The sequence below is a fragment of the Podarcis gaigeae genome (assembly GCF_964106915.1).
Source record: "Podarcis gaigeae genome assembly, chromosome: 10".
Classification (NCBI taxonomy): Eukaryota; Metazoa; Chordata; class Lepidosauria; order Squamata; family Lacertidae; genus Podarcis; species Podarcis gaigeae.
Window position 1 is genome coordinate 74,479,973 of NC_139686.1, and position 25,032 is coordinate 74,505,004.

Here is a 25,032-nt window from a genome sequence, read left to right on the forward strand (position 1 = left end):
GCAATTTGAAGAAGGAGGAAACCTAACCACTTTGAAAAGCAACTTCTTTGGGCTCCTTCTTCTAACATTGCTTGGGAGCATTCCTTTCAACAATTATTTAATTTACTAGCAGTAACAAATTAAAAAAAACCTATGTATTATGTTTCAAAAATAAAAACTAAATACCCAACAATTTGCTGTCCTTTTGTGCTATGCCAAATCTGTTGCCTATGGTGGCTGCCTCACTTGGCTCAACAGCAGGTCTGATCCTTAGTCTATCTGGGCTCTGCAAAAGTGTGAAATGTGTTCACTTTTTGTCTCACTCTCCCCAGCCGTTTCATTTGCCAAACAGTATCATTCTTGGTTTCTTCACTTCCCCTCATCAAATTGTTCAAAAGGAGGGGGGAAAGGAAAGCTCTTTTCTGGACATGATACTCAGATCCTGTATTATAAACTGGATTATAAACTCTTTGGATATTCATGGCAAAAATGCCCGTGCAGAACTGAGTTGTTGACAATATACCAATGTGCAAATGTTTGATCTCCAGAGAGAAAACAGCAGTTGCAGATAAGAGGCATCCCATTTATTCAAATATAAATGACAGTTGTGCTGTCCAAGTGAACCAACTGGGAGACATGCTGTGCTTTTGGGAGAAAGATGATTCAGCACTAGGTAAGATCCCTGTGTTTCAGGAAATACAGGCCAAAAACAACGTCTTTAATGTGTTATGCTGGGAGGGGCCACGACTCAGTGCATGCAGAAGGCCCCAGGCCCAATCCTCATTCATCTCTAGTTCGCATAGCAGGTGGTGAAAATGTCTTCTACTGCCAGTCAAGACAATACTGAGCTGGTAACAGTCTGACAGCACAAGGCTGCTTCCTATGCTCCAATGCAATGATTCAGGTCTGACTCTATAATTAAGCAGAGCAAGGAGGCAGGCCCTCCCTGCCACCCTCTTGCTGCTGCCCAGTGCCATCCTCCTGAGCTGCCTGCTCTCTAGCTGTCTTGTTTAGCCACCTTCTCCCAACCTGCAGCTGACAGTGCCATGACGAAAGGCTGTTGCCCAAGCAAGCAGGCAGAGAAGCAGCCAGCCCAGCTTGAGCGAGGTGTGCACTAGGCAGAGCAGGGAGCGAGAGGTGGCACAGATGCTCTCCAAGTGCCTGCTGATACCTAGTCTCAGATCTGGCAAGCTTTGCTAGTCTGGGGTCCTGTACTCACAATCTTTCCTGGCTGTTCCATCAGGTGGGGGCTTCGCCAGGCTGAGGGAGCTTGACATGCTCACATTTGAACTGTCCAAACTGCTGCCAAGATGTAACCTTCTCATGTGTCTCACAACTGCTGTGGCATTAAATGCTTGCTGGAAAACAACAACACAGAAATAAATGAACAAGCTGCTCTTGGGTATTTTCCTGGCTTCTGGAACCTGGTGAAGGGGAAAAAGTGGCCCTTGCACAAAGCGCCCCAGACTTCAAAGGAAGACATCTCTTTAATCAGATAGGATGTCCTGTTGTCTTACTGTATCATTTGGTGATGTGCTTGTGTGTGTGGCTTTTGTGCGTATGTTTTTAACAGTTACTTCCAAAAATATTATTTCCACACAATACTAAGAGAAAACATTCACATTCAGCAAATATATTGTTTCACTCCCCAGTGCTGAAGTGTTGAGGGTTTAGGGTCATACAACCAAAGCTGTGATGAGCAGTAGCTATGTAGGGCAGATGGTGCCATGCCACCTGTGATTGGACGGTGTCTGGGACGTGTGACCCAAGAACAAAGAACATCACCACATACCATTTTGAACATGGCCTTCCCTATCTCTCATGCCCTTTCCCTTCCACCACTAGACCAATCCAAAGCACCACTCCCACCCTCAGAAAGGGACAAGACTAGACAGTTATGACCATTGCACTGCTAGTTATATATAGCAATACTGCAAGAAGACAGAGAAGTAAAGTGAAATCTAAATATTAGATACCAATTAGTAGTTTAGAAATTGGAAACCAGTTAATTGTTATCACCACTTCCAAGAAAGTTAGCTATGCTTAAGTTCCACTGAAATCAATGGTGCCATCAGTTTTTAAACTTGACTTGCTGGGCCAGGGCTACTGCTAAAAAGGCATTTTAGTAGTTAAATAAATATAGGTGGAGGGCATGTATGTTTTGGACTTGCAAGACTGGAATTGTTTGGGGTGCTATGGAGGATATGGCCGGAGCATACTATCCCCCCTCTTCCCAACTTTCTCCTTTATAAAGCAGAAGGAGAAGGAGAAAGGAAAACATGGGGTCCATTATCTCAGAGGACCTCTCCCAGGGCCCAGTTCAGCTGAACTTCTTCACAAAAGAATTGCACCTCTACGCCAACCTAAACTTTCCCATTGAAATCAGAAGCATTCTTTTGAAAATTGGGAAAATTTCCATGTTTTGCTCTGTAGCAGACTCCCTTATAAAGCTAAAATAATTTCTTCCCAACAGTACAAGCAACTGAGAACATGATAGCTTACTCTCCATTTGCTTTTTGCAAAGTTCTTGCGAATCTGTGCACTGACGGACTCGTGAATATTTTTATTGAGGGCTGTGTCACCAGCAATCCTGAAAAAAGATAAATGAGACATTTGAAATGTTTGGTTCAGAATATTGTTTTACAATGCTCTCCTCTCTGTTATTCACTCTACAAAGAATAGGGTGCAATCTAGTGCTCTTAAAATGAGTTGACATTTTGGCCATAGACTTCATTGAAAAATGGGCTGCAGCATTGATACTTTTCAGTGAAACACAGAAAAAAGTCCATCATTTCCCACTGGTGGAGATCAACTAAGCCCTCCATCTGCTGAACATACGTGTGGTATAAATCCGAAGCAGGCCAGACCAGCTCCAGTCACCAGGCATGTGTGCTCTGCTCCCAGGCCTGTTTGACATCTGCACTGGCCAGTGGCAAAATAACAACAATAAATCATCATAAATATAGCAGCATTATTACATGACAGGTCCCCACCCTGAGAAGTTTATAATCTATATTTTGACAGTGAGAGAAGGCAAGAGTGGAAACGAAGGGTGTTGAATGGAGAAATGGGAGACAGTGGCCTAGCGTGGGTTGTCAGCACCCGGGGCAAGGCAAGTAATTTGCGCCCTCTAACCCGTGGATTTTAGCACTCGAGTCTCTTCCACTAGATTAGCGCCCCCCCCCAGATGTTGCGGCCGGTGCGGCCGGCCCCCCCTGCACCCCCCACGCTACGCCACTGATGGGAGAGGCAGGAGCAGGAAGAAGTATACAAGTGTGCAAACACAGATACAGACATTTGGGCTTTGTTTTAGATGGCAACAGGGAATAGGGAATAGCCATGTCCACCATTGCTACTTGCTGCTCATCAGAAGCTCCTCTCCCATTAATTGTGGTACCTTTAGCAGTAGATCAGTCCAAAGCCCCACATGTGCATCCCTCCCAGTCACCCCTCCCTTAAAGCCAAAGGAAAATGCTGCAAGACCTTTCTTGAAATTCAATGTTTTTCTCTAGACATAACTTTTAAGCTTTAACTGGCTTGCTTGCTATTTTTTTCCTGCCTCAGGATATGCAGCTGTTTCTAAAAGCACTCAAGGTCTATTGTGTTGTGGATAGCCCCTAAGCAATGAACTAACACCACATAGTTTTAAATCAAATCTGATCGTGAGGTTTTTCATACCCAAAATCTTAGCAAAAAAAGCACAGACTGTGCAAGACTCTGAATGAAGTGATGCCCTCTTAACAACATTCTCGTTCCCATATCAATCACTTAATTACTACCAAGGGAAATATTAAAAGTCTTGTGCAGCAATGCACAAATCAATGAAATTTAAGAAGTTTCATGCAGCCATAATGGAACCCTAAAACAAGTAAACACTGGCTGAAACCAGTGGGAAAGAGCTGGGTGTGAAGGAAGCAGGTGGTGCCAGTCAGCAGGCAAGTGGCCAGAAACCTGCATCCAGCGCGATTCAGGAAGCAATCCTATACCATTTACCTGAGCGAGAATAAGCCCCATGGAGTGGAATGGGACTTGCATTGGGGCAGGCATGTATAGGACTGTGTTCACACTTCCTGTTAAGGGTGTTTAGCATTGCCTGTGAGCAGGCTGCATTGAATTCAATGGGGCTCACTTTGGAGCAGAAAAATAGCATTGTGCCATTGTGCTGGTAATGTTTTGAGTCTTTTGTAAATCTCTTGCACTATTTGCCTGAAATGTGAGGTATAAAACATGGCATATATATCCAAAATAAAGTTATGGTAAACCCTGTTCAGTTATGGCTTGATGACACGCACACACACACACACACACACACACACAGAGCTAACTGTGATTGGTTCAGGGTCAGAGACCCGATTCCTTTTTCATCGCTGGGTCATTGACTTTAACCTATCCTGGCTGCCCAGATGACAAATACAGGATTAACTGGGGATCAAGAAAGTATTTGGTACTATTATCAGTGCAGAGATAACTACAAAACTAGTGACACTAATTGGCATCTTTCCTGACAGTTTAACTAGGATGAATAAGCACAATAGATTTAACTGACCAGGAGGAATTTCCATCCACAATACGTAGTTGGGCAGCATGTTGATGCCTGTCTGGGAGACTGAGGAGGCAGCCACAGATTCAAGTATCAGAAGCAATCTTGCTGCTGACAAGTGAGCATCCCTCCTTCTGTCCGTACAGAAACATCAGCAGGACTCCTGAAATGTTCCACTACACCCATAGTGTGAAGTCAGTGCCATGGCAGGATGGGAATCAGCAATACTCTGAGAAGGGGGCAGAGGTGGCCTGCACAGGGTGGGAGGCTGGAGAAATGCCAGCGTAAGATGAAAGAACCAATTGCCTATGAAATGCCCTGCTTAGGCTGAAATCCTAGATAAAGATTACCTGCATCCTTTGCATATTGATCTGTGTGTGTTTGTGTACATAAATGAGGGGGGAAGTAATTAATATTACTAATTTTTGTTTCGTTTTGGATATATCAGACATGGTTTACACATCATGTAATACCTGGGTGCACACTGTTTTTGCCTCCCAGTACGCACTAGCATACTAACAATGGTTTAATTAACACTGAGTAATTAAAGAGTGGGACGCGGGTGGCGCTGTGGGTAAAAGCCTCAGCGCCTAGGGCTTGCCGATCGAAAGGTCGGCGGTTCGAATCCCCGCGGCGGGGTGCGCTCCCGCTGCTCGGTCCCAGCGCCTGCCAACCTAGCAGTTCGAAAAGCACCCTCGGGTGCAAGTAGATAAATAGGGACCGCTTTCTAGCAGGAAGGTAAACGGCGTTTCCGTGTGCAGCTCTGGCTCACCAGAGCAGCGATGTCACGCTGGCCACGTGACCCGGAAGTGTCTTCGGACAGCGCTGACCCCTGGCCTCTTGAGTGAGATGGGCGCACAACCCCAGAGTCTGGCAAGACTGGCCCGTATGGGCAGGGGTACCTTTACCTTTACCTTTAATTAAAGAGTGCAACTGGCTCTTGGGTTTACTGAGGAGTTACGTGCTTTGCTACTCTTGTCAGTTGGCTGCAGGTGAGCAGCGGTTTCAAGATGAGGGGCTGTTGATAGCTTTTCTCTTCCTCCGCCTTGTTTTTCCACTGTTCTCTAGCATAGATTGTAGGTGATACTGCAGCATCTTAACCTTGGGTTATATGTAATAGTAATGGGAGTCATCTTGTGTTACTAATATGCTTCGCTTTCTAGGGATGATCCTTCCAATTCCAAACCTATATTGTTATGCAATCTCTTATCTTCCTGGTCTTGTGTGGTGTGTGTGTCTGCGTGCGTGCGTGCGCGTGCATGCGTGCGTGCATGCACACAGACACACACGCATTGGGGGAGGATTCATTTTCCTGAGGATGGAACCCAATGTTACAAAAAATAATACGTTTGCCCCCCCCCCCCCCAGTTGAATCTCTCCCTCCTTCTCTACAGCAACTTAGCTTGTATACTGATGTTGTCATGCTGTGCGGTTCCCTGATCTCACAAGCAGCAGTCTATGATGTGAAACAGCAATGGTGAAATGCACAAGACAACAATTTTGGGACACAGGATAAAATGCAATACCTGTTGCTTGGCAGGGGGCAACCTGGATTTGTTTCTGGGAGGGTTTAGCTTTGTTCTCAATATGCCTAGATATGGAACACTGGGCAAGTTCTCAATTCCACTGTTTTCAGAATCTGCTGTATGTACTTATTGAAAGCCACTCTCGCCAAAGCCTCATTGGAAACAATCACCCAGATGATGGAAGCACAAAGTTTGTGTAGCAGATAATGGTGCAGGAGCATAACTCCTGAAACATATATATATCCAGTGCCGATCAGATTCCAAAATAAAGAGAGCACTGGGAGAGGCCAGAGAAGAGTTTAAACGAAGGGAGCCATTTCACACTTTAAATAGGATTGCCTGGGAACCAACTCCTCTGTAAATCATCTTTTTCACAGAGTGACAATATAATCCTTCTACATAAACTGTTTTTAATGATGCAATTGTACTATTGGGCCTTGCTCTAACAAACAATTGAAGGACTCTGAAAGAAATTAAATGAGCCTATATTTTTTCCTAAGAGTCTTTGAATGAAATAGGTTTTTCCTCCACTCTCTGATCTTACAATTTTTTTTAAAAGAAAAATTATGGCTAGCCCTTGAGCTGACAATTCTGTGCATTCATCTTTTCCCTTTGAGTCATTAAAAACTGAACTCTGTGGTTTAGTACAGGATCAGGATTCTGCCTTGACAAGATGTACTTAATCAGGGTAATTGCTGTCATTTATTATCACAGATGTTGCATGAAAGAAAAAAATTGAAACACTTATCAGGCCCCAGAAAATTACTGCCTGTCTCTGTTTACCCCAAGTTCTATGTCAAAGCAATGTAGCTTGACCAGACCTTCTGCTTGACAAATAATCCCTGCAGATGGGACCACAATCACCTGCCTCTTAGGTTAAACCAACCCATATAAATGTGTGGATTATTTCAAATAACATTGCCTGTTACAACAGGGCTTCCCCACTGGCCTGCTTTTGTGGCTCAGCATGGATCCTTTGCTTTTATATATGCCAGATTTGGAAAAACGTAGAAACGTAGGGTCTACACAAAGCTATAAGCAGGTGGTGAACTATTAGGGGTGTCAGGTTGCAACTTTAAGATCTCCCTCAACTTTTAACCTACTTGCCTGCCATCCCTCTTTCCCATCCTGTTATCTTTCTAATAAGACTTGCATGCTGTAATAATCAGGACTCCAGTTGTACTGCAAGGCATTGAAATAGTTTTCACTGAGTAGACAAATACTTTCCTTATGTACACCTTTAGGTGCCAGGCGAAAACATTCCTCTTTGACCAGGTCTTTGGCTGATTAACATCCAATACCCTTTTAAATGTGTTGTGGGAGGGGGGATTATTGGTTTGGTTTTGTTCTTATTTTTATTATGTATTTTGTCTGTTTTATTGTATTGTTATGTTGTGCACCACCTTGAGATCTATGGATGAAGTGTAGTATATAAATTGAAATGATGATGATGATATAGCACAGCCCAATGTGAGCTATTTGTTATTTAGTACTGGGGTGCCAGACTCACAGTATTTCACTGTAGGCTTCAAAATTGAAGGCTTAAGCACACTTAAATTGATATCTGTAGGACTTCTGTCAATGCATGGTATTGATTTCAACAAGACATAAGCACTAGTAACTCCAGAGCACTGTGTGCAAGAAGGGGGCATTACAATACTAACATGGTGAACAGTCTTTGTAACTGATGGCCTATATTCAAAGCCTGAATTATGGATAAAAGGTTGGGAGAAAAATGTTGTCAGGCCTTTAGCAACAGCATTCAATTGCTGATTGGGAATCAAATGGTTAAATGAAAAGAAAAATTGTGTTTGGAGCTCTTCAAATGTGTGTATTATATTTTATTCCAGTAACTAACAGAAATGATCATCCAGGCCAATAAGCTGTGTATGTTGGATAAAACATCTTGGAAAATTATTTTCCATTCAAAAATATAAAAAGGTGACCTACTTTTCTGCTGGTAGGTATGTTCCTGATCATTTGATCTGTGCTTGAGATATCATTTTTATGACTTATTTAATTTCCTGAGGCCTGTGATGGAATGATGTCATTCAAATATACACTATTTCCTTCTCTTTGTGAAGTTTTTGACCAATGGTTAAAGGTTTCTCACATGTCCTTTTTGTTGGAAATGGTTCTGAACAGATGTGAAGAGCACTTCAATGCTAGATTCTGTGGCCTACAAACTTCCGATTCACGCTGACATTTTCCAGTTAGAATTCAGGGCCGTCCAGTGAAACTGAATGGTGGAGATTTGGGAGAGACAAATTGAAGAACTTCTTCAAAGAGTCCATAGTTAAACTACAGGATTTCCTATGTGGTGCTGGCTGCCAACTTTAAAGAGAAAGTAGACAGGTTCAGACTACTGTGGATAGCTCTCTTCTACCCTCAGGATCAGAGGCAGGACACCTAGGAAGACCAGTTTCTGGGAAAGAAGAGCAGGAGAGGGCTCTTGCCCCATGTCCTGTAGGTTTCCCATAGGGACCTGGTTGGCCGCTGTGGAAACACGATGCTGGACTTGAAGGGCCCAGGGTCTGATTTAGTGCTGCTCTTCCTACGTTCTTGTTGCATTTCTGTTTTACACTGACAATATAGCAAAGTGAAGATTTGGTGGGACAATGGGATCACAGCCACTCACCTGCTTCCGTTGTAACAAATAGCACATGTGTGTACGTAGGTCCAGCATGCATTATCATGCGCACACCTTACCCTGATTTGAGTTTCATTGGGCATGTGCACGTATGCATTAAGGATGGGGTAGGACGGCCATGACACTGAATATACCCCTCCCCTCTGAATTCATTGAACACAGCTGGCTATGTGTGAATAGTGATTTGCTCTTATTTTATTGTGAGTGAGGTTTCTGTTTTTCTCTGCTTTTGTTCTCCGTTGACACCGCCTCCTTGCCTGCAAAGTCTGAGTCTCAAACCTTTCTCTGTAATGTGATTGCAATCACAGCTCAATGCTGTTGACTGTTATGCCATTGCTGGCTATGATGCTCGGTGGGAGCCATTAAGCAAGGATTTTTCAAGGTAATTGCTCTCTTTTGTGCTTCCTTGGTATTTACCCCTTGAGTGAAGAGTTTGATAATCACTGATTAATGATGGAGACAAATGGTGTTGACAATTTCTGGACATGGCAATGAACTGAGTAACTGCTTACCAGGGATGTCGGGCTGCCTGCTCACAGGTATATCTTTTGTTTGGGTCTTTCTCCATCAAATTCCGAATAAAATCTTTGGCTGTTTTCAGAGAAGGAAGGAGGAAGTACAAGAAAAGCACACAGTGGTATTAAAGGCTCATCTTAATTTGCTCATTGCAGTCATCTAATCCTCTGAAACAATATGATGGTGTCCCACTGGGAGACATAACACTGGGAGATATGGGGTTAGGGTGCAGGTTCTGGTAGTAGATTAAAGTAAGGAGCATTTTATACACATATAAGGCGTTAAAGCAGTCATAAGTCAATCAAGTGAACGACCATACATAATGTAATTCAATTCTACATTTATGTGTCTCCTCAGACTGCCATTTTTATTCATAAAGCCACATCTTCCTTACCGAATTATTATTACTAGATTTCTCATACGTGATGGTAGCTGAATATTTTGGGGACCAGGAATTTGCTCATATAAAGCGTGAACTGAAAAAGTCAACTTCCATCACAGTGAATGAATCATAGGCTAGGTCTATGCCTTCTAAAAAATGTCTATGACCAGGTCATATAAATTCTGCACCAAGAAATGCTAAATTCTGCAATCTGTATAAATTATTTTAAAATAAGCAAGTGTGGACGAGTCCTCTTATTCCCACATTATGCTTACAATGTGGGAGCTGGAGGAAAAGTGGAATACAAGAAGTGCCAGGATTCAGAAGAAGAGATGAGTATGTATTGTTGGGAAGAGAGGGGAAGGCAGTATTTAAAACAATGCAGAAAAAAGTATGTTCACTAACAACAAAGGATACTGATATGAATAAGTACCTAATTTGTGATTCTACTTGCTCCTTACCAGAGTCAGAGATATCATCCCAATATGGAGAGTCAAATTCATATTCTGCTTTAAGGATCTGCTCAAAAAGCTTGGAGTCATTTTCATCATAGAAGGGAGGATACCCACAGAGCCTAATACACACAATTTTTTAAAAAGCAGGACATTTTGAGTCACATGAGAACAAGTGATTGAAGTAGAACTTCAGTTTTTCACAATTAACTTTGGACTTCCAAATGGAATGTCAGCCTACCCCCCCCCCCCCCAGTATTTCACCATTTTGTGATTCACGGGCCACAATAATTTTGAGCTGTCTCAAGTGGGCCGTAGGAGTAGAAAGTTACACCATATGTGAAGCTTTGAATTAGGGCATCACTAATTCAGAACTGACTCTATTTTAAGTAAATATACACTTTTTAAGATCCCATAGAATAAGGGCCCAACCACACTTACCTTTCCTTGTGTCTGAGTGCCCCCTTTCTTTGCTCCAGAGCTTTCCCTCCCCACAAAGACACACTCTTAAAAGCTGAAGCTGAGCCAGGGGTGCTGACATGCCCCCCTTTCCCCCGTCCTCTCCTCAGCATGTGGCCAGCAGGGGTGGGACTCATGGAGAGCAATCTTCGCCCTCGCTGGTCCCAGCCCCCTCCCAACTCCTGGATGGAGGCTGGGGTGCACTGGCAGTGGCGGGGGATGTCGGCCCCTCAATATTGGGGGGAGCTGGGCCCCCAATTCAAAATATTGAGGAGGCTAGAACCCCTTGCACCCCCTATGCCTGGTGCCAGTGATCTGAGCAGCCATCAATCTGTGGAAAACCCAAGTTTGCTGTGAAAGTTTGGGGCAAAAAACAAAAAAACCACTTGGACAAGGAGCATTGACATAGCTGTCAACTTTTCCCTTTTCTTGTGAGGAATCCTATTTGGAATAAGGGAATTTCCCTTTTAAAAAGGGAAACATTGGGACTTCCGGAGGCGGCGCCATCGGTAATGGCAGATTCCCTCTGAATCGGAGGGAGAAGCTCCGCAGAAATCGGGTCCACCGCTACAGCGAAGCGGAGGACCCTCAAAAACCCGCAGGCGGGAGAAGCCTGGGGCCATGGCACTCAGTGGGCACGTTTTGCACCCCCCCGAACTGTCAAAGAAGCTCTGTAAAGAGCTTCGGAGCGGAGCGGGGGTTTGGCGCTGTGCTGGAGTCGATCGCTACTTCTGCGGAGAGAAGCTGCACAGCAGTTACCAGAGAGCGCTGACCTTTTTCCTGTGAAACTACGAACTGAAACATCTACCCGTGAGTAAGAATTGGAAAAATTGGAAAAGATCAAAGAATAATGATTTACTAAAATTGGACTTTGAACTTGATTTTGGCACTTTGATCTGGGACTTTAACTTTGAATTTGGACCTGAAATCGGCAAAGTGTAAACAGGAAGTCCGCTTTGCCGATCTTGTAAATAGGATGAAAGCAAGGGACAATGGAGCTTTGAACCATTGACTTTTTTTATAAAAAGAGCTAAATCCAACTGTCCGACAGACGAATCCCCCCCCCACATAAGTTGTGAAGGGGGGAGAAAAACCCACCACTTAATCCTTGACATCGGACCGCTTTAAACAACTGAAAGGTCACTGTGAATGCACCGTTTTATAGACATTGTAATTTTTACTGTAGATTTCTGCGAGAGAATGGTAACCATTTAAGGAAACTTTCAAGTCTGCAACTGTTTTTAATTTGTGTAACAACTGGGAAGTGTATGAAGTTACTGTTTAACAATCACCATTGATACATTTTGCTACTCTGCTCCCCTAGAGGAACTTTGTGTTATAGCTGGGGATTTTCCACTGCAGCTGTCATTTTTGCATTGCCAAGAATCAAGCCTGGAAACTGTGTGAATGACCTTGACTCTCAGAGGCAAAGTAATGGATCAAGACAAACAACAAGATAAGTCTCAGGAAAAGTCTCAGGAAAAAACAACAAGAGCTAAAATCAGACAACAGTTGCATAGAAGAGCATCAGTAGCAGGACTCCCTGCCCCACAAGCCACAGAAAGAGAAGAACCAAAAGGAGCAGGATCAGATTCTACAACACTAGACAAGATTCTTTCAGCCCTACAAAATCTGACAGCCAAGATTGATTTAAATACTTCAACTATTAATGATCTGGGGCAGAAAGTAAATGATGTGGGGCAGAAAGTGAATTCTAATACCCAGGCTATCGACAGGCTGCTGCAGGAATCCAAGGAGACAAAGAAGACAGCAGAGGAAGCGAAGGAGAGGGTACTGGCGGTAGAAGAAAAGATACCGCCAATAAAAAATTGGATGATTACAGGGCACAATTCTCCTTGATTGAACTTAAAGAGAAACAGACTAATTTGAGAATTAGGGCGGTCCGAGAAGCAGAAGAAGGAGATTTAATAGAATTTCTTACATCGGAATTTGAGGATTGCTGGGACCTGGACTTAGAAAAAGAAGAATTTAAGATAGTGAGTGCTTTTCGATTGGGAAGGATCAAAAGGAAAAATAGAGCGAGAGACTGTTTGATTGTTCTAAGGTCAAAAGAAGAAAGAGACAAAATACTGAGTCTCCACTACAAGAAAGCACTCCAGATTCAAGGTGTGAGAATTGAAATTTTTAAAGACATCCCAAAATATTTACTTGATCTCAGAGCCAACTACGGAGACTTGGTAGGCCTGTTAAGGAAAAATAGCATTTTGTTCAGGTGGGAATTCCCTCAAGGCCTCTCGTTCACATTCAAAGGAAAGAAAATAAAGATAAGATCAGAGGAAGATAAAGTGAGCTTCTTGAGAGACTTCGGTGAAGACCTACAAAGAGAGGCCGGCACAAAAGAACCGGGAACACCAGGACTGGGACCACTTGACTTAGGAAGACACCCCTTGGGATTGGACCAACTAGAGAAAGTGACACCGCCATCAGACCAAGAGCAACTTCAAGGAGCGGTTGGAGGAACATCAAAATAATTACAACATGTCTCTGCAGATATTAACTTGGAACATTAGGGGTATGAATTCCCCTAGCAAGAGGAAGAGAATTTTCCATATGCTGAAAAAGGAACAAATGGACCTGATCTGTCTACAAGAAACACATATAACAAGACTCCACAGGAAACTACTGATAAATAAAAGGCTAGGCCAAGAATTTATCTCATCGGACAAAGTTAAAAAAAAGAGGAGTTGTGATTTATGCAAAAGAGAAATTATCACCAAAATTTCTTTTTAAAGATGAACATGGACGATTTGTGGCAATCAAAATACAATTTCAAGGAGAGAAACTATTAATAATTGGAGTCTATGCACCTAACGAGGGGAAATCAGAGTGTTATAAGAAACTGCATGAGACGTTGCTGGACTTTATGGACCAAAATATTATCTTGATGGGAGACATGAACGGCGTAGTGTCGATTAATATGGACAAATCTGAAAGACAGGTACTTACAAAAGATGGAAGACTACCAAAGACCGTTTTTGAAATGACAGACAATATGGATTTGATTGACATTTGGAGAACTAAGAACCCCCTAGGTAGAGAGGGGACTTTCTTTTCTGAAGCCAATATGACTTGGACAAGAATCGACCAAATTTTGATTACTAGAGGGATGGCACCCAAGATTCGAAAAGTGGAAATCTGCCCAAAAATCTGCTCTGACCATAACCCGGTGAGAATGGACAGGAAATTAACACCGAATCTCCATCCTTTAGATGGAGAATGAATGACACCTTGTTTAGAGATCCAGAAATCATTAAGAAGGCCCAAAAAATCATGAAAGACTATTTTGAAATAAATTTGAAGTCAACAGTGGAAAAAAGAGTAATCTGGGACGCAAGTAAAGCTGTAATGAGAGGCTTTTTGATTCAACAAAATGCTATAAAGAGGAGACTTCAAGAGGAGAAAAAAGAAAAGATCTTGGAAAATATTAGAGAAGGAGAGAAGAGATTAAAGACTAAACCAAAGTCACAAGAGATTTTGCGAGAAATTAAATTACATCAGGTACAATATCTGAAAATGGTAAATCAGGATATAGAATGGAAGACAAAAGACTTTTGAATAGGCTAATAAATGTGGAAAGCTGCTAGCTTGGCAGTTGAAGAAAAGACAAAAGTTAAACACAGTGACTAATCTTGAAGTGAATGGCAGGAATATACAAAATCCACAGGAGATTAAAGACTGCTTCCAGAGATACTTCAAACAATTGTACGCACAAGGACCACAGAATGAGATTAAAATTGAGAAATTTTTGGAAACAAATGGACTACAAAAAATATCTCAAGAGAACAAATTAATATTGAATGATAAAATCTCTGAACAAGAGGTCGAAGGTGCCATTCAGAATTGCAACTAGGAAAGTCTCCAGGCCCGGACGGGCTAACCTCCAAATATTACAAAGTTATGAAAGATTATTTAATTCAACCGCTAATGGAGGTTTGCAATGAAATTATGGAGGGGGGAAAAGCGCCGGAGTCGTGGAAAGAAGCTTACATCACGCTTATACCGAAAAATGAGTCTGAAAAGACACAACTCAAGAACTACCACCCCATATCCCTACTCAACGTGGATTACAAAATCTTTGCAGATATTTTGGCCAAAAGGTTGAAAAAAGTACTGGCAGGAATGATACATAAAGACCAAGCTGGCTTTCTCCCAGGTAGACATCTGTCAAATAACATGAGGAACTTAATTGACATTTTGGAAAAGTTACAAGTCAATATTAACTCAAAAGCTGTTTTGATATTCATTGATGCGGAGAAAGCCTTTGACAATATTTCTTGGAGTTTTATGATGACAAATTTGCAGGGGATGGGGGTTGGAGAAAGGTTTGGAAATGGTATAGGTGCGATTTATTCAGAACAAAAAGCAAAATTAATAGTGAATAATGCAGTTACAGAAGAGGTTAAAATAGAAAAAGGGACACGACAAGGCTGCCCAATTTCCCCTTTGCTCTTTATTTCAGTCCTGGAGGTTTTGTTGAACATGATCAGAAGGGACCAACAGATTCAGGGTATACAGGTCGGAGTTAAACATTATAAACTTAAAGCTTTTGCAGATGACCTAGTATTGACATTGCAGGAGCCAATCCCTAGTACTAAAAGAGCTTTGGAAATAATACAGGAATTTGGTCAAGTGGCAGGCTTTAAACTGAACAAATCAAAAACTATGGTTTAAGAGAAGAATCTAACACCGATTGAGAAAGAAAGGTTTCAGGAAGAAACAGACCTAACATTGGTGAAAAAAGTAAAATACCTAGGGGTGAATATGACTTCTAAGAATGTTAACTTATTTAAGGATAACTATGAGAAGTGTTGGAGCAGGAAGGGGACAAATTGAAATTGCAGAGTTATGAGAAACTTAAAGACAAGGTGCAGGATTGGCTACACTATTTTCAAGTAAGAGAGGCCTATAATTTGGACAGGAAAAATGGCTTCCAGGTGGAAAAATCAAAGTTGGAAACAGAACTGCTAGAACCCAGTGCTAAGATATTGTCGAGAATGTATAATCTGCTGTTGAAATGGAATACTGAGGATGAAACGGTTAAATCTGCTATGATAAAATGGGCACAAGATATTGGTCATAACATTATGTTTGCTGACTGGGAACGGTTGTGGACCACCGCTATGAAATTCACGGCATGTAATGCCTTAAGAGAGAATATTATGAAAATGATTTACAGGTGGTACATGACCCCAGTCAAGCTTGCAAAAATCTATCATTTGCCCGATAATAAATGTTGGAAATGTAAAGAAACTGAGGGAACATTCTTTCACCTTTGGTGGACGTGCCCAAGGATTAAGGCTTTCTGGGAAATGATCTATAATGAATTGAAAAAGGTATTTAAGTATACTTTCCTGAAGAAACCAGAGGCCTTTCTCCTGGGCACGGTCGGCCAATTGGTGCCAAAGAAGGACAGAACCTTTTTTATGTATGCCACAGCAGCAGCAAGAATACTCATCGCAAAGCACTGGAAGACACAAGACCTACCCACCCTGGAAGAATGGCAGATGCAAGTAATGGATTATATGGAAATGGCAGAAATGACCGGCAGAATTCGAGATCAAGGAGAAGAACAGGTGGAAGAGGATTGGAAGAAGTTTAAAGTTTACTTACAAAAACATTGTAAAATTTTTGAACGCTGAGGACATTGAAAATGAAATGAAGGGGTTCTAGTGATTAAGACAAATAAGAATATGAAGGGAGGGATAAGGATAAAACTGAATAATGAATGATCTTGCTAAACTAATTTTTAAAGTGGAATACAAGAAAGGAAGGCGGGTGGAAGTAAGGAAAATAAGGTTTTGAAGGATATTACCTTATTAAAACTGAATAATGAATGATCTTGCTAAACTAATTTTTAAAGTGGAATACAAGAAAGGAAGGCGGGTGGAAGTAAGGAAAATAAGGTTTTGAAGGATATTACCTTATTAAAACTGAATAATGAATGATCTTGCTAAACTAATTTTTAAAGTGGAATACAAGAAAGGAAGGCGGGTGGAAGTAAGGAAAATAAGGTTTTGAAGGATATTAACTTATTAAAACTGAATAATGAATGATCTTGCTAAACTAATTTTTAAAGTGGAATACAAGAAAGGAAGGCGGGTGGAAGTAAGGAAAATAAGGTTTTGAAGGATATTAACTTGAGAGAGAGTTCTTCTTTTTTTCTATGTTAAATTTTCTTTTTTATGTTTTCTCTTTGTTTTTTTCCTGTTTTGTATTTTGATGTTTGTTGTTTGTTGTTTATTGTGATTATTTTTGATTTTTGTAGTTATGTTAAACTTTTTTGTAAAATTTATTAAAATATTATTTAAAAAAATAAAATCAAAAGGGAAACGTTGACAGCTATGAGCACTGAAGCTCTGCCCAGAAAGAGTGGGGCAAAAGGTTCACGGGGATAAGCCCTAAATGAACAATACACAACTCTCTCTCTCTCCTACAGCAAATGCCAATATTTCCATTGAGAGTCAGCTCAAGAATTGTCATGTACAAAACAAAGTGACAGTCATTCTTCACAATATTTTTGCCAAGGGACCACTTAGTAAAAATCAGCCTTGACAGGATTTCTTGGGAGCTGTGATGCTTTCTCTGCTTGCCTTCAGCCTCCTCCCTCAGTTCTAGATAAAGGGCATTAATTGAAAAACATTAATCTGGAAGACAAGAAGACTGCTTCTCTGAGTTCCATTTTTCAAATAAGCATCACTTGTGTAGCACACTGATTTGAGATCTGTAACAAAATAGTTGCCGCTCAGCATGTTAAAAACCACGCTGTCCACATTCCAGGGCAGAAGGGATGTGGTGGAGCTGGAGAAGAACTGGGCAAAGAAGGCAAAGGGGAAAGAAAAGGCTAGAGAGGCAAAACAGGGTGGGTGCTGCAAGGAGGGTGGGATCATATGGAGTATTCTGGAGGATGTCATGGTTTTTCAACACCACAAACCCATCATGGCTTTCTACCACTTTAACTGTCATAGCTTCCCCCCTAAGAATTGTAACTTGAAGAGATGCCCTAACTTCCCTAACTCCATAAACTATAATTTTCAGAATTCTTAGTGAAGAGGAAATGACTTTTAAATGACATGGTTTGAGCATTTCTCCCCCTCCCCAATAACATATGACATCTTCATGTAGGATCGTTGGGTGATTATCTCTCGATCCCCTGGCAGTTGTGTTGTGGGCTGGAGCAATCAATAGATCTGCTCTCAGTGTATAATTGAGGATGACAGTTTTCTGTCAATAATATTATGCAACCAACAACCAGCTTTTTACTTGATCTTTGTAGCACTATAACCATATAATCACCACTTTCCCTTACAAAATTTGGCTGAGACAATAATCCAAGGTAGGATATCACTTCAGACCAGCCTGCTGAAGCTTATAAGCAGACCTAAAGATAATCACCATTTCTCTGGTGCTTGCTCCAGCCACTAGTTTTCAGAGGTATATTACCAATTGGATAGTTTAGGTAATCGCCTCAGATTTTGGTAATAGATTAACTATGTAGTGGATTAATATTCACACATTGATGCTGGGGGGATATATATATGACAAGCTCAAAATTGTTCTGTGTACATTTGTATGTGAACAGAATAAACAACATAGTTTTGAGCAGGTAAACCCCCAAGTGCATAGATCTCGTAGAGCAGTGGTTCCCAGTTGGCAAAGTACTGTGGACCCCCAGTTTTTCAGAAGCCAAGCCATGGACCCCCTACTTTTGAAAATTTGGTTATCTCTTTTTCTTATATGAATGGTGCCATGGCCCTCTTGTCATAGAGCGTAACAGATCCCTCTCATCTTACTGCTCTTGAGGTGCATACACAGAGTAGGTACTCTGCTAGCCTTCCCTTCTGTGTGGTCAAGGAGCACAGTTCACACGTCTTGAGTGAGTGGATGCAAGATGGCAAGATGCAAGGAGAAGGCGGTCCCTTCCCTGACACATAAGATGGGTGCAGGGCAGGGAACAGGGCTCTGTTATACCCTGTGGGAATCCCAGGATCCACACCCGCAATGGGCTGAATCTTCCTATTTTAAATATACAAATTGTAACAGGGAAGAAATCTGGGCCCTTCAATGTAGTTGCTTTAAAATAAAATAAAATGAATGTGACATATGGAATAACAGGAAGTTTCAAGCTGCTGAAAGCATACAATATGAATTTTCTGTTTTTTTTAAAGTCTGGTCATAAAGCTGCTGAGAACTGGATATGATTAATAATAATAATAATAAATTTTATTTATATCCCGCCCTCCCCAGCCGAAGCTGGGCTCAGGGCGGCTAACAACAATCAAAATAATCCAACATTCTAAAAACATTCATTATAAAATTAATTAAAATCAAACTAAAATCAAATTGATGGCAACCATTAAGCAAAATTCTGTGCAGATTGCCAGAGGAGGGGGTCAGAATAATAATAAAGTATTAAATAATAATACTTAATAATAATATAGAATAATAATAAAGATTAAAATGAAGTATTCAGGGCTGGCAGTAAAGCAACCTTAGTATTTCTTATCACATCTTATTTGTTTGAGGTTTTTAACATTTTTTGAACTTGTAATCTACAATATACTCAACCGTGCATAAAAAAAAGCACTGCCAGAATTAGCTTCTTTCCCCATTGCTCTGTGTCCAGTTCTATCAGGGGACATATGGTATGTATGTGTGTGTGTATGTATTTATTTATTTATTTATTTATTTATTTATTTATTTATTTATTTATGAATATTACTCTGCTAAACCAGCCAGTTCAGATTCTCGTGGCAGCTTCTAATCAGTGAAAATGTCTGCTACAATACAATGATCATAATAAAAACATTAACATATCAGTTGCTTAAAAGCATAGCAGTGTGAGGCAACATCTTAAAATACTTCAGAGACTCAGGGCCAAATCTGATCAGATGGGATCTCTGACCAGAACTTCCACCTCAATGGGGTCACTTGGCTGTGGGACAGAATGGGAAGCAGGGTTAAGCCTTTCCTCCTGCACCATTTTCACAGTGAAAATTGCCTCCCCCCTCAAGCTACTGTTCATCCCATTCAGGAAAACTGATTTTTAGAAAAACGGAATGATACATGAGATCTGATCATGGGTCTGATTGAAAATGGTGGTCACTGAGCAAACAACCCACTATTTATTATTATTACGTGGCACACTGTGTGTGAAAGTATTTGAGATTAATAATGAAATCACTAGTGTAACCTCATTTGATACTACTTACAGAATATATGCAATAACTCCAATGGACCAACAGTCTACTGCTTTGCTGTAGGGTTTCTGGGCAAGAACTTCAGGAGCTGAAAGAAGGAGGGAGAGGGAAGGAAAATCCATAAATGTCACAAAAGCCAATGAATGAGCCAAAATCCAAACACAGAACTCAACAGTTGTTCACTGAAGTTAACATACATTGCCCCTGCTCTATTCAATTGCCACTGAAATATAATCTTGGAATTATGAACCTCAGAAATGCCAGACATTATATATATTGTGGAACAAGGTCCACTCACATTTTGGGATTTTCTCAAATATCTTCCTCCAACAACTCCAAAATCTGCTCTGATGGGTTGCTGGAACCCCCAAAGAAGGTTAGGCGGGCACATGGGGAGAGACAACAGGGTAAAGCCATGTTGCATGAGTGGGCTTCATTCTCCACATGCATACCCCTATGTTGAATTCCACTCAACATGTGTGGGGGTGCCATCAATGTAGCCAACATGGCCCCCAGCAGATGTTTCAGAATACAATTCACATCAGCCCCATCCAGCAAGGTCAATAACCGCAACCTCTGAAGGGCACCACGTTATCCATCTCTGATAAACACACTGTGCGTCTCAGAAAAACCTAAGTAAAAAGTCATCTTTCTGCCCCAAGATGCTTTATGATCTAAATTAAGGTAGCTATGATACTATGAGCGTATCTACAGTATTGAGTTAAACTGGTTTAATAGTAATTCCCTTTCCTCGGGGAACCTTAGGAGCTATAGTTCTGTGAAAGGATCAAGGAATCGCTAATATTTTTTTCAGCACCTTGACAAAAACTACAATTCAATATTTTTTTGAGGGAAGTCATGACAGTTAAACAATTAGAAACTGATGTAAGTTTGCAGTGCAGATAAATTTTTCTTGCTCAGAAATATGTGCAAATGGAAGATGTTCTACAGTGTTGTTCTCATAATATCACAGAAAGGAACCCCCTAAAATCATACTTCCCATTTTACATATAAAAACATTACAGAACTATCAGTTAATGATGGGGAATTGCAGTTTCATACGAGTTTCATCTTCTAGCATTGCACTAATACATGAACAGGCCACTTGCAGAGACGGTTATTTTTGAGAGTGAAGTCTCACATGAAGCTATGCATATGTGTTTGACAGACTGGTAAATTCAGGTCTCTTTATCTCATGTTGGATCTGTCATTGGAATCTTCTCTTACAGGCAAGCAGAAGTTGGACTGGAGGGCTCTTCAACTTGCATAGATCCACACATTATCCACTATCCACTCTGCTTTTCTATTCTCTGTGTTCTTTTGCTTCCACACTTGTATGATGTACACAACCGGCTGAAATGCACTGAAATCAAACACTGGAAATGGTGCATTGGAAAAGGCACTATCCCATGCATAGTTACTCAGCCGTCAGTCCCTCTTAAGTTTCCTTACACGTGCTCTCTAGTGAGCATGTTTAGGATAGTTGCTTTATGCCAGGTCAGACCACTCTAGCTTAGCACGGTCTACTCTGATTGACAGCAGCTCTCCAGAGAGTCCATCTTTTCCAGCCCTGCTTGGAGATGCCAGGGACTGACCTGAGATGCTCTGCTGTACACAGAGCAGATGCTCTGCCTTGGTACTGCAGCCTTTCCCTTAATGCAGGTTTTTAGCTAAGGCATTAGTGGTGGGCAGCCAAACAGAGTAGTAAGGAGAAGGGCTGCACATTTTCGAAATGTAAGATGAAATATGGTTGGTGGAAATTACTGTTATCACAGTGTCACTTTCTGCAAGCACTACTTCATGTTGCAGCCAAGTAATATCCTAGTATCGTAGAACTGAAGGGGAACGCGAGGGTCATCTAGTCCAACCCCCTGCAATGCAGAAAACCTGCCCACAGCCATTCCTGGGTGGACTTGAACCACCAACCTTCTGGTTAACAGTCAGACACACTGACCCATTGTGCCACCCTAATCACTTGGTTCCATTTTATGTGTTCATGTCCTTGGTCAGAAACATTTGAGAAATAAACTTTATATTTCTTATTTATGTAAATATTTTGAGGCTTAGACCAGGAAGAAAATGCTTGCTTCTGCAAAGGAGTGGCAAAATCCTCTCCTCCCATCTCAAGCATTTCTGAGCCAACAGCTGACAGATGGATGAGGGGAGTCAGTCCTGTGTTCCACCTGCTAATGGATATGAGCCACTCCTGATTGTCACCTTCCTGGCATGAGCCCCACGTCCACCATTTGAAATGCTAAGATTTTAAAGAGTTTTTATTTTTAAACTGTGAATCATACTCATGAGCAGCATCTGACAGATCAGATCAGAGGATGGTAAGTAAAAACAAGAAGGAGAAAAAAGGGGTGGAAGGCCATCAATTTCCTGCCAAGAAAAAACAAAACACAAAACTTTTGGAAACTTGAAAAAGACACGTTTCACAACAGCTTTGATTCACACTGATCACTAAGAAATCCTGACAGTTATGCAGCAGTGTGCTGCCAAATGGAAGATTTGGGACAAGACAACAAGCTAGTGCAGTGTGTCACCATGATATGCTTCCTCACCTGCAAAGGGATCTAAGAGAGACAGCTGTCACTGCCCCTCTAGCAAGCTGACTAAGGATCTGCCTTGGCTGTCAGAAGCAGGGCTAGCTGTCTGTCACAAAGTGATAGGAATTAACGCCAAGCAAAAGTTGTCTACAAACTAAGGATTGGGGTAGGGAACATGTGCCTTCCTGCATGCTGCCACTGCACATTTATGGCACTTATCTGTTATTGTTGCTTCATATTGTGTCATCCATGAATGTTGTGTGAGATAACCACTCCTTGCCTCAAGAGGCTTACAAATTGAGAGACAGAAACAAAGGAGACAAGAGAGAAAGGAGCGGAAAATGGAGTCAAACATCAGAAAAATTCCAAGGGAAGCAAAATGAGTTTTTCATAGGGCTTCCACGTATCTATTTTTGTTGTCAATAATACAGGGAGACTCAGTCAGCATCACTTCAAATCATCAGTTGACATGACTCCAAATAATCCTCTCAGCAGCTCCCTATTTCCACAAAACATTGTTTCCTTCTCACATCAACTACTGTTTTAGAAAATATAATGGGATTGTTTTCTGAAAATAGAAGTAAAAAGCTCTCATCCTCTGTCACTTTTCAATCAAGAGAATGAAGTGGGGGAGGAGAGAGAGATGCTTGTTAGAGACATATTGTTTCTGATCAATGATCCCCAACACATTTTAATTAAGAAAGATAAGCAAGCAATATGAACTGTTCAAATGAGCTTTCTTAGCTCTCATGCAACTCATAGATTGAACTTCAGAAAGAAGGTTTCTAGTTGAATTTCACAAAACCAAACTAACTCCAAAATCTAATCTGGTATAAGCTGTACACTATTTCACAAAATAATATCACATGTGTTGGTATGATCCTTACACAGAATTTTGAGGAATATCAAATCTGCTCTATGTTTCAAGATTACTGAAATATACTCGGAGTCGCAAAGTGATTTCATGCTCTTTATTCAGCTCATAGTGGTGAGGAGGAATGAATGAATGTCCCCTCAAAGTATCTGCCTTATATACATTATTTACACAATGGGCTGCACATGATTGGCTAATTCCGGAATTGTACTGTAAACCAATCAGGTTGTGGATTCACTTCAATCTGGAGCATGATTGGGTGGTTCCTGCCAACCAATCATACTGCTGCATTGTTCTAGGACCAATCAGACTGCTGCATTCTGAATCCTATTGTTCTAGGACCAATCAGACTGCTGCAGTTTGGATCCTATTCGACTCAGTACATAACACCCCTCCCCTCTAAGTTCCAGTCCTGCCCGGGAGGTCGCATTCATAGTCCTCAAGGTACGCTGGTGGCCTACGTGTGCGTTGCGGCCTGGGGTGTTCCCTGGTCCGGGGTTCAGGTTCTGGCTCGTGTTCCAAGGATGCTGGCTGTGATGGGGCTGTTTGGTCTGGCGCCACCGGCTCGCTCAGTCGTGGTTCTGGTTCCGGTGTCCTTTCGGCGTCCCGGGACCTCTCTGTATTTACTGGTTCTGCCTCTCCTGCTGGCCCCTGCTGCTCTATGGGCCTCACTGCCCCACTGTTCCCCTGGGACTCCTCTGACCTGTCCTCCTCCTCCTGGTTTTCTCCCGGGAATCGTCGCCGTATCTGGTCACAGTGGCGGCGCCAGCATTGCCCCCCATCCGTTAGCACCTCGTACGACACGGGGCCAGTGACCCTGGTGACTGTGGCAGGTACCCATGCAGGGCCTGCCCCAAAATTCTTTGCGTACACTGGGTCCTGGGCCTCGAAGGTCCGGGGGTTCCCGCCTTCCCCCACCACTACCTCATCCTGAGCTCTATCGGGGTGAAGGCAGTCCAATCTGATTGCAAGGCGCCGACCCATTAGTAGTTCAGCGGGGCTCCGGCCAGTCGTTGAGCTGGGGGTGCTGTGCTGTGCTAGAAGGAATGTGGCAAGGCGGTACTCCCAATCCCCTTGCGTCATGCGGCGAAGGGTGTCCTTGGTGGTCTGCACCATGCGTTCTGCTTGGCCATTGGTGGCAGGGTGGAATGGCGCCGAACGGATGTGGCGGATGGCGTTCTGCGCTGTGAAGGTTTGGAATTCTCCTGACGTAAATGCAGTCCCGTTGTCCGAGACAAGAGTGTCAGGGAGCCCGTGGGTTGCAAACAGCCTGCGTAGTACCCGGATGGCTGCGGATGTAGAAGTGGACGGTACCAGTGCGACTTCCAGCCATTTGGTGTAGGAGTCCACCACTATGAAGAATGTTTTCCCCTGAAAGGGGCCAGCGAAGTCCACATGCAGGCGTGACCATGGTGCTCGGGCGGACTCCCAGGACTGGACTGGGGCCCTTGGGGGATCTGGGCGGGATTCTTGGCAGGCCTGGCAGTGTTTGACCCAGGCCTCTATCTCTCCGTCAATCCCCGGCCACCACACATAACTCCTGGCAAGGGCCTTCATTCTTACTACCCCTGGGTGTGTCTCGTGTAGGGCTGTGAGGACCCTTTTGCGGAGGGGCTGGGGAACAACGACCCTGCTTCCCCATAACAGGCACCCCTTGTGGGCCGACAGTTCATGTTTGCGGGTTGTGTAGCTGGCGAATTCTGGCCTGGGGCTGCTGCTGGGCCATCCCCTCCACACCCAGTCCAGGACCCGGGAGATGACCCTATCTTTCTTGGAATGGTGTGCAACTTCTTGTGCCTGAATGGGGCGGTCGGGAAGCAGCTCCAGGCTCATAACCTCTTGTGCAGGTGCCGGGTCGGGGCCTGTTTCTGGTAGTGGTAGCCTGCT

At 42.5% G+C, this 25,032-nt stretch overlaps 1 protein-coding gene across 1 annotated transcript in view; it reads right to left on the reverse strand.

The window, feature by feature from the left end:
• Positions 1–25,032, reverse strand: part of CAMK1D (calcium/calmodulin dependent protein kinase ID) — a 243,534-nt gene that overhangs the window by 10,391 nt on the left and 208,111 nt on the right. The window contains exons 6-10 of the mRNA XM_083701646.1: positions 19,735–19,810; positions 10,055–10,167; positions 9,208–9,286; positions 2,482–2,569; positions 1,199–1,337 (exon numbers count right to left, since the gene is read on the reverse strand). Coding sequence (XP_083557772.1) covers positions 1,199–1,337; positions 2,482–2,569; positions 9,208–9,286; positions 10,055–10,167; positions 19,735–19,810 — 495 coding nt within the window. The remainder of the gene's footprint in view (positions 1–1,198; positions 1,338–2,481; positions 2,570–9,207; positions 9,287–10,054; positions 10,168–19,734; positions 19,811–25,032) is intronic.